This window comes from Falco punctatus, assembly GCF_963210335.1.
Source record: "Falco punctatus genome assembly, chromosome: 9".
NCBI lineage: Eukaryota > Metazoa > Chordata > Aves > Falconiformes > Falconidae > Falco > Falco punctatus.
In genome coordinates, this window is record NC_137589.1 from 43,962,814 (window position 1) to 43,973,774 (window position 10,961).

At 38.9% G+C, this 10,961-nt stretch overlaps 1 protein-coding gene across 1 annotated transcript in view; it reads left to right on the top strand.

Annotated features, from left to right (window-relative positions):
• The window catches only part of TTLL11 (tubulin tyrosine ligase like 11), a 51,633-nt gene that overhangs the window by 38,219 nt on the left and 2,453 nt on the right, over positions 1-10,961 (top strand). Inside the window, exons 7-8 of the mRNA XM_080402884.1 lie at positions 5,734-5,991; positions 8,384-8,490. Coding sequence (XP_080259010.1) covers positions 5,734-5,991; positions 8,384-8,490 — 365 coding nt within the window. The remainder of the gene's footprint in view (positions 1-5,733; positions 5,992-8,383; positions 8,491-10,961) is intronic.

Consider the following 10,961-nt stretch of genomic DNA (forward strand, 5'->3'; position numbering starts at 1 on the left):
CCGGTCAGAATGAAAGGGATAAAACATAGATGGAGGAAACATTAATAAATTAGTAATCATGTATAAAAGATAAGTAGTCTTAGATGTCATTTCCATAAGCTTTATTAAAATTGAAATTCTTTTTTTAAAGATGCAGTTAATATTTTCTGCACAGTTGATAATTTCTAAAGAGAGATCTGTCATGAGCTGCGGAATTAGAGAAATTAATGTATTGAGGTCAGACATTAGTATGTAAATTAAGCTTTGCTTTTATTCTGTATGGCAACAGAAGCATTACCTTATATTTGACCTTTCATTCATTTAGCCTGACTCAGCTGTGTCAGTCAACACAATTAATTCGAAGGAGCAGCTTTAAAGTGTGGGGCTCAGCTTGCTTCTCCTCCCCTCGCCTGTTGGAAATCCCGTGAGAAAGGAGCTAATGGAGGGAGCCTGCGCAAATTCGCTTTCTGGACATTTGTTTAGCATTTTGGAGTTTCTCGTCCCTTCCCCACAACTCCCCTGTGGCACTCGTCCATAGACATTTTTTCAAGGTTTTCGGGAAGACTAGGGACGAGGGTGCGAACCCTGGGTGTTGTACCCAGACTCCCAAGGTGAAGCCCCGAAAGAGACAATGTGTGTAAGAATTTATTGGAAGGCACATTCTGGAGTAAGAAAGAACTGGATGATAAGTATGTGTAGGAGTTTTCAGCAACACTTTGAATCTGGCAGGTAACACTACAAAAATGTGTACTTCTGTATTTTCCAATTGACCGATGAGTTAATGGCAGGAATGGAGGTGAAAATCACTCTTACGTTTTCATTATTGCTGGGCTTTGGGCTGTGTTGTGGCTGTGTGTAGCTGTACTGCCAGTGCTTATACCAATCTTTGATTGCATGACCCTTGGGGAGTTATGCATCCGCCTCACCCTTATGGTGTGGTGATGGCAGATGGCAGCGAAACACAAAAGAAAATGTAATGGTGCATTGCAAGTGAGTAGCATTTATCTGGTGCTAGGGCAAAAAACTGGTTGTGCGCTCTTTCCTTGTAAAGATGTGCAGATCACAGTAAAACTCTGTTTTTATAGATAGAGAGCCTGGCTGTAATACCCAGCTAGGCAGTTGTTCTTAACTGCTCGTGGTGAGCCCACACTGGGATTGGGTGCATACAAGTGTGTTGAATAGATCTACAGAAAATAAACTCGTGTTGAAGTAGTGTCTGTGGAGAATTACACTCTGAATAGAGTCAGCGTAAATACCTGCAGTTAAGGTGAGCGTGCAGAGTAGGCAAGTCTATGTATCAGTTCAGTTTTACAGATCTGCACAAGCTCTTGTGCAGGTTTGGTTTGGAGAGTCTGAGGTTTTAATAAAAGTGCAAAATATAACTTTCACTTTAATCCAAATTATATGATCAAATTAATTAAGCTGTAAGCATTAGGAAAGGAAACCTTGAGGGAGGGGGGGAAGATAAAGAATGAAAACAAATCATTACACTTCATAAAAGCAGTAACCTGTAAAAGCAAATTGAGAAGTATATTCTCTTTTTTTACTTAATGGAAGTACAAGATTTGTCAATAAAGATTAGAATTAAGTTTACTTGTTCTGATTTAAATATTTTGTAGACTTTCCCAATGTGTAAGTGGAAAGGAATGAGAGATGCGGTAGGATACAAAAAAGCTGGGTTTATTTTTAAAATACTTTTCTAATAAGAAATACAGTTTTAAAACCTAGTTCCGTTAGTTTGAAATGAGGTGCTGGTTTTGAGGTTTTTATCCATGACCTCAAAGGCAGCTGTAGGCTTTTCTCCCTAGAAAGGAGGGGAAGAAGGAAGTTCTAAGTGGTAGTGTAGAGCCTCTGCTTTATTACATTCAGATTTTTTTTTTTTTTAACCATAATACAGGGTGGTGTCTATAAACACAATTTTCTATGACCCTAATACAAACCAAACATAGTTTAATAATTTGACATATGTCCATTCCCCCTTAAGCAGGCAGAGTGTCTTCTGTGACTCCCAGCAGTAATGTGTCCAGAGTATTTCTTTAAAATTACGAGTTGGGTGTTCTCTTCATGACCATTTCACATTTCTTTTGAGGGTAGGGGTTGAAAAGCAGAAGGCTGGAAAAAACCTCTTTTAAACTACTGTACTTCCTCAGAAGTTCCAGGGACTTTTACTTCTGCAGGAAAGAGGATTTGTGAAGGAAGCCCAGGTCTGCAGCTGAAGGGTACGCTGAGAGATGCTGCTCCACAGGTCAGACCTGTCTCAGGAGTGTGGAGCAGATGTACAACACTCCAGCGTCCCTCCAGTGGCTGGGCAGCACAGGCACCAGAGCGCTGGCGCTGTAATGAATTTCTCTGAAGCCGATCCCTTTTAACAGTCTCTTCAATGTTTTCTGTAAAAAATGAAATCTAATGAAATCTCCTCAGCTCTGCTTGCATCTTTTAAAGTAAAGCTTTATATTTTTTTTAACTGAGAATGTTACTGATGAATGAGTAATGTGCAGTTGAAAAAACTCTTGAATTCAGAATGATAAAGGGTTCAGGGCTTCCAGGCGTCATTAACACAAGTGTTGTGTTTCAAACAACACAACCTTCTCTCCTACTGAGTACAAGTTTTCACATTTGGTCAAGGTCTAGTGCAACTGGCTGAAAATTTGAATTTCTAAATTCACGAGCAGACCTTTTAAGAACAAAAATAGAAGCCTGTGTGCTTATTGTTCTTTGGCTGTACTCGCTCTTTTGGCAACCCGAGGGTACTTGGTGGCAGTGAAACCACCATCCAAACTAATAATTTATTACTTTAAGCTTTACTTAACTAATGGCAAAAATAACATTATTTTTCTACTTTGCTATTTACAGCAGAGGAACATTATCAAAGCACTACCTAAGATTTGTATTTATTTTTTAAAGACTTTTTAGAATATTTTATCTGAAAAATGATCACATTTATTTATAGATATTCAACATCAGTGAAGTTAAGTGTGGGTACAAAAGAAGTACTGTTATTTTCAAGTTTTGTAACAATAGTCTTAAAAAAGCAGATGCTTTGTGAATCGCAGCGTGACAGTCCCATCCAAGCAGCCAGGACTTGGCAGTTTGGAGGACTTAAACACCAAAGACACTGAACACAGATGCTTTGTACAAAGAACTGTTGCAACAGCTGTGAACGTTCGAAGTTCATCTCTGTAAACTTGGAGCTGGCATGTGGTGGTTACAGTTTGGGCAGGGGCTGCAGTGGATGGTGAGCTGCTGCCGTTTGCAGGTAGCATTGGGAGGTATGAATGAGTTCAGAGCCCAGATTCAAGCAGGGTTGAAAACTTGGCCCCAAAAATGTCTTTCAGAAATTAGATTTTGCAATTTGGTTCACAGTACTGAAAACTTTTTTGCTGTTCTTGCCTTCCCCCCCCCACCCCCCACCCCTTTTTTTTTCCCCCCTGTAAGGGCTCTTTGTCTTACTGTTGCCATACATTTATTTTCAACATACCTCTTGCTAGGAGGTAAAGGTATAACTTCAAAGTATTCCATACTAAAAGGGGACACAGTGTGGCAATGGATTAATGTCTTTTAGGGAAATTTCGTAGAAAAGAGAGCCTACAAATCCCGTGGGGATACTTTTTACGGATGATTGGCTGCAGGATGGCTGCAGGAGGGGTAAGGAAATCTGCCTTTTGCTAAGTCAGAAGGTACAGATTTACTGTGGATTTGACCTAACTTTTATAGTGCTGTGGGTGGATAATAACTATGTTGATTGTTATCCTCTGCTGGAACAGAACTTTCAGAAGGATACTAAATCTGCTCAGGAACACGAAAGATCAACGTAGTAAAACCACTAATTTTTTTAGTACCTAGTGTGAATTATACTTACTCTTCATGATGGGTACTTAGGAAAATCACTGGAAAGAAAATGAAAACCTGCATGTGCTTAGTGTGTGCCAAATAATTACCGTCAGCTATTGGACTTTCTGAACTTAAGAGAATAGCAATCCTTAATTTTATCTGGATCTGTCAAATGCAGAGGAAAAAGTAAACATGTCATGCTCAATAAACATGTAACATTTATTTCAGAACACCATTACCTTGATCGGCTTTATTTAGGGAATTTGGCAACAACAATGAATATGAAATAATGTATTTTGACAGTATGCACAGAGGATTTGAAGAAAAAATAACGGGATTGCTCAGAAGTTTGCCTTGTGAATAGTGCCAGTATGCATTTGTGTGAACCTTGTTGCTTCTGTATGTATTGTTAGAGTTTCTTCTTTGCTGATGTTCCTTACTGTATTTCTTGTACCTTACTTGTCAGGGAAGGTGAAGGCTTCTAATCATTATTGGAAAATAAGTTTAGTCTTAGATTATTACAGTCTCTCAGCTTTTCCCATTAAGTATTCCATGAAATTCCATGCAAGTTATCTTTTTTCTACATACCTAATTTTGTTTGACGCTGATGGTAACTGCATGTTGGTACTATCTGATGGTTCCTTTGGTATGCGGAGGAAGTTAGCCTGTTATCTTTTGTGAGGTTGTAAAGATCTTCTGAAAAGACTATGGATATTTTACAGCATCACAAGGAATCTACATTGGGGAGCACTGCTTCTGTGTTATGGGAGGGGAAAGTTGAGATGTATGGCTTTTAATGTTTAGCTGTTTGGATTAAAAAGAAATATCTGCCATTTTAGAAAAAAAATAACTCAGTAGGGCCTGATTCTTTGAGAACCTGTTGTTACCTGAGCTGTTTTAAGTGATCTAAGGAGCATTACGGGTTAGGACAAGGAAAAGTAAGAAGGGAAGTGGGGGGGGAAAAATATTGTTCCAGATCAGGGATGCAGAAAGGAGTAACGCAATCTGATGTCCATCCCGGCTTTCTGTGATGAAAGATAAACTAAAATGTCTTTATCAATGAATGCACTATATTTTTTTTAAGCATTGTAAGGGTATCGGGGAGGTGTACCTTGTTGTCAGTGTTTCACTTTTGGAATGTTTTAGGTGAAATAAATTTAAAGGAATAGGACTTTCAGAAAATGCTGAGGAGTCATGTGGAAAATGTCTTAAACTGTCATAATTTTGAAGTCCTAAGATCACCTATCCAAAAAATATTCATTTATATAATTCGGTAGCTGGATTGATAGCCAGCTCCCTGAATTTCTGAACACTGGTAATGTTTTCCATCTGTTTCTATAGCTTGGGCAGTGCCCGGAAGGCACACAGCTAGAATCTGTGGCAATTTAATACCTGTGTAGAAAACTGCTGACCCTTCCTAGGAGACAATAGCCAAAGATCCATGTAAAAGGAGCCACGCAGGGCCAGGGTGACTGTGTGGTGGTGTGCTGAGCAGGCACCTGCTCTTACCTTGTTGAAGGAGTAACCCAAGATTTGGACAAAGGAGAAGTTTAGTATAAAAGACAAAATCACAAAACTTACAGAAAAATAGTATGATGGTGCCCAGCTCCCAGTCCTTTCAAGGGGAGTGATGAGTTAACAGTAGCTCTCACAATTAACCTGGTAATGATGGGGCATCTCTGTCTATCATATTTATAGGTGTGATTTTTAGCATCAGAGAATGGTCTGCTTGTTATCTTTTTAACTCCTATAACGTGATTTCTGCCCTAGGGAACCTTAGTATTTGTTCTTGATTTTTTTTTTTAGTGTTGTAAAGATCACGTAAAATAATGTTTTATAATTTAAAACAACCACGAAACCTCAGAATATTGACTCTTGTAAGAATAAAGTTAATGTGAGATACAATTGTTCTATGTGCCACAGGTGTCAGACTTTGGAGCATGTCTCAGAAGCAAATGAAGAGCTGTTAGATGCTGGAGCAGCAGAGAGACCTGAATCCGATGCCCCCAGGAGTCCAGAGCCTGGCCTCCCCTCCCTTTGCCTCAAGCAAGTGTTCCCCAAGTACGCAAAGCAGTTTAACTATCTGCGGCTTGTGGACAGAGTGGCTGCGTTGTTTATCCGATTTCTTGGTGTAAAAGGGACGACAAAGTTGGGGCCGACAGGTTTCCGAACGTTTATAAGGTTAGTAAACTGAAGGTTTCTTTAGAAATTGCTTAAAGCATCATCAAAGTGTTAGAAGCTCCTGGTCCTTGGGCTAGCACTGCTGTCCCTGAGCTTATCTTAAGTTTTGTTGAATAAAAGCAGGTCCTAACAGTGGTACGCTTTTAGCTTGTAGGTTTAGTAGTGCCTTCCAAAAAAACTTTTCCCCATAAGTTCCATTGAACCATTTTTATAAAAAAAGGTGTATTTTTGTCATTCCAAGCTCCCAAAACACCTGACCTCTGTGAAACTGTGTCTGGTAGGAACCTAGGATTCTTTATTCTGCAGCAGAACAGCGATGCTTTGGGAGATACTATTTGCAGTCAACATGTCATGTTCCTAGTAAATTGTAGGAATAGTACTGTGAGAAAGTGACAACTGAAATTGGGTCACTTCATCTGATTCTGTTGGCTGTGGGGGCACAGCCATCTGCCCCAGGCCACAGGAAAGGATTTCCAAATGCCAGTTGCTGATGCACTGTGCACTAAGGATTTGCATTGTGAAATTGCAGCTTGCAATGGCAAGGAACTCAATTTATTTTTTCACATACTTTTTATTTGTGAGAGGTTGTTTTTTTCATTGTTTTTTATGGATATATCTGTTCTAGTCATGGTACAAATATCTCATTTTCTGTCTTTCGTTGACAATGACAAAAGAAATAAGCAGCAGCAGATGTATTCTTAAAATACAGATCCTGTTTCTATGCAGATGCATTTTGCATTCAGGAATGAATATAAACAATTTGACTTATACAAATGACAATATATAGAAAATGACTGAAGACATCTGCTCTATCCACAGACCAGTACAGGATTGTTTCCAGTTCTGTATTTTCTGTTGTTTAGTCCAGCCTGTATTTGGCACTTGACAGAGGAATACAGAATAAATGCCAGCGTTTTCTTTTAAGAATATTAAAATAAATTGCCATATCCCAATGAAATGGTGTTTGCAGTTTCTTAATGCATGTTAAATTAAACTTTTAAATACAGTCTTCCCCCCTTCCCCCTGCCCCCAGAGGATCTATACCAACTCTATGGCCCTTTTCTGAAATGCTGTCACTACTACTCATTTCGGAAATAAGGCCATGTTTTTAAGACATGAGCTGTATCACTTTTCAAGAATAAGATGGTACACAAGTGTGATTGTGTGTGTGCGTGCATGTGTGTGTCGGCAAGTGGTTGCAGAGACTATCCACTCAAATTTTGGCTACTCAAAATCTGTTCCCCTTTGATAATTTCTTCATTCTAAAACAAGAACTAAAAGGGAAATACTGAATGTGGCTCTAGTCCTTGCTTGGATGCTGCCAAAGATTTTTTTTTTTTGGATCTAGGCTAGACCTTAACTCTGTTTTAAGGGACCTCTGCTTAGACTACTAAAAATTAAGATTCTTTTCAACTATCCAGGTAGGGTATTTTTGTTGGGGTTTTATCTTCCCCCCCCCCCCCTCTTTTTTTTGTTTTCTTTCTTTTCTGGCTACAAATTTTGGCCAGCTCTTTGGCATGTGTGTGTACTGGTTCTAGCCAGGCTGCCAGACATCTGGAAATTCTGGACAGATGGCTAATTCTCATACACAGATCAACACTACACTGCAGGCTCAGACCACACAAGTGTCAGATCTCCTACATGCGCTTATCACCAGATGCCTGAGATACATCCCGAGATGCTGCTCTTTTCCATGCAGTGTTCAGTAACGTACAGGGTAAATCTGTTCGGCCTTCAGGCATGAAGAAGTAATTCTGTGTCTGAAAGCTTTCCTCCAACCTTTTTCAAACAGGATCAGTCAGTCAAACAAAAAAGTAGTTCTCTGTGCAAACTCTGCCTCATGTAGATAGTCTGTGCAGATTTGTGTTGGCTTTCACAATGTACCGTTAGAGTACAGCCTAGGAGAAGCTGTGTGTAACAGTCAAGTCATTTTAAATTGAAATATTTAGGGTTTTTTTTTTTTCTTTTTTTCTGTTTTGTCGCAAAATCAAAATAAACCAGTTAATCTGTAATCTCATCTGCTGCCTTTTTGTGTCTGGAGATCAATGTGACTTTGCATGTGCAGTTTGTATTTGGGTGTGTGCCTCTACACCACCAGTGTGATCTGGACAGGCAGCAGCGCTAGGTACATACAAGTTCTGCATGTGAATTTTTTTTTTTTCCAGGCATGCGGGGCCTGTACCATTTCAGATACGTGCACTTTATGAACTCCGGTTTGTTTGCTCTCTGCTGTATATGCGTTATTAGCCTAAGCATGTTACAGTGGGTGTGTACATATGACATTGCTAAACTTTTCTCCCAGTGTTCTCTCAGTTGCCCTTGCAGAATTTTCCCTAACTTGGAAGTTCAGATGTAATCAGAATTTCTTCTTCATTTTGTCTGTTTTTAACAGAAACTGCAAACTGAGCAACAGCAATTTTTCAATGGCTTCTGTAGATATCTTATATATTGATATCACAAGAAGGTGGAACAGCATGGGAATCGACCACAAAGAATCAGGTAACACTGTTTTGTAGTTAAAGACTATGGAAGCCGGGGGGGTGGGGGGTGGGGTTGGCCATTTTGGTAGCTGAAGCACACCTCAAATGTTCAATTAAAAAAAAATGGGAACAAGGCATGTACATCTGAAGCATGTACATGTACAACAAATTCTTCTGTTTAGTTCTGTGGCAGTTTCCCTTTATCTACAGAACTGATAACTCTTAGTTTTCAGTTTATTTATTGGAACAAGTCTTCCTCAAACCCTTTTTTATGCTTACAATTTTGCATTTGGAAGACTTGTTGCTATTTGCAGAGAAGCATTTAAAACTATTCCCACTGGAACCTTCAACTTAATGCAGTGTTAAGAAATTATGTCCATATTAGAGTAGCTTAAATGGTTTAGCAAAACCCAACCATACCAAAAGCTGTGCAGGAGCTAGAAATAAATATGCTTAACTTCTCTTTGATTTGTGTTCCCCAGCAAGATTACTTTGGGGACAAACAAAACTACCTGTATTACTCTTCATTTCCCAGAGAGTTGTGTCATCCCCACCCCACCACCCAACAGTATGCTTCTTTTTTTCATGTTTGTTGTCTTTGTGATGGGTGAAGAAAGGACAATTGGGTTTTTTCACAAACTTGCACAGTGCTATTTAAATAGGTTCTTACTAAGGACGAGTAGCAGTGCTTTGTTGCAACAAGCACCCCTTGCTGTAAATTGATTTTTCATACAGGAGCTAGGTCGAACAGCCAACCTAACCTTCAGTAGTGAATTACCTCCCCATCTGCTTGGTCACATTTTTAGATCTGAGACAGTAATCTATCAAATGGCAGAGTGCAGGGATTGGTTTCTTATTATATTGATGGCCTCAATACACCATTTAATATATAACTTAATTTCTAAAATTGCTGTTACATTTCTATATGAAATTGAGTCCATAAATTTGGCAACTTTTCCATAGCTTTTGCAAAACATTGGATAATTTCAATTGCACTAGTATTCCCATCTAAAAAAAAGACATAGAAAGTTCCTGATGACATTTTTTGGAGCCATTTATAGCAGGGAAACAGCAGCTGCAGTATTCTGAAAGGTTTTATGCCACTGTGCCTTGTGGCCATGAAGTATTGTTAAGGTTCCCTTTAAATCAGTGTGGGATGAAGAAATCCACCTCAGTGCTGCTGGTGTAAACTAGCATGCAGGTCACAGAGCTGCAAGCTGGCATCTGCCCAGAAATTGGTTCACAATATGTTTTTATATAGAAGCTGAACATGGACATCAATGTATGTACTCCTGCATTTTTTTAAAAATGCTATAATAGCAGAAGAATCAAAAGTAGTCTCCAAGTTGAGACTGACTTTTCTATTGTTATCCCACCCCCCTAAAATATATCTGCAGTTCCCTCCTGCATAGATATCAACAATCAGTGATACCTGATCATACTCTCACAAATTATGTGTATCATAGCAGTAGAATTGTTTTGAATATTTGATTGTGCTTCAGAAATGTTAATGAAGCTTGTATTTGTATGAAACAGGTAAGTATTATTTTGTCTTGCTTGAACTTAGGTATCCTATAATATCCTGTAGAGTCTGTGTGTATGAAGTGAGATAAGGTAAGGCAAAAGGAGAACAAGTAAAATAGTCTTTTCACATGGCTGATAAAAAGAATAAATCCAGACCTAAGATTAAAAGGGAGAAAATGAATGTATAGTGTAGAAGAGATAGTATGGTTTATTATGCATGACCTCCTGTACTACTTTAGGGTCACCTTAGTTTCACAGGTATGTAAAATTTGAGTATTTGCATATACCCTTTCAGTGTGGGTGTCAAGTCATTTATGTGGTTAGCTGATAGGATTTGACTAGCAAAAATAATAGAAATGCAAGTGAATCCTCAGGCTTTCAGAAATCAAGTAACTTGTTGACAGTCTCAATGAATGAGGTGTTTCCTAGGTGTTGAAACACAAAATGTCCAATGATTTCTCTTGGCTTTGTGTTTTGCCCACTCCAGCCGTAACCAATACGGTAACTATTGCTGCTGTTGTAAACCAGCAGCTTCTACCTTTTTTGATTGTATGTTTCACCACAGTGTCACTTATGGAGGAGAAAGTGTGTATGTTACCAAAGGTGCTTTCTTTGCCTGCAGCTCACCGTGACTGATAAAATAATTTACTGAGCTGGCAGCTGCTGCTTTCAGATAACTCAACGATTCCTTTGCAAGTTATTTTACAGCCAAGATCGTGAGCGACCCCAGCTGCAGCCTTCGTTGAGAGAAATTATACTTCAGATTCTAATTGTAATATTTTGAAAAGATGTTTTTCCTGCAGCATCAATAAGCCCACATTAAGTTAAAAAACCCAAACCTTTCAGTATCTCCTCCTAAAGGAATTTTAAGTGTATGTTTAAACTGGGAGAGCCAGTTAAAAGCACAAAGCAGCTATAACAGTTCCTTGTTGCTGGCATTCTGCAAAACCAATTGTGATCTGGCTT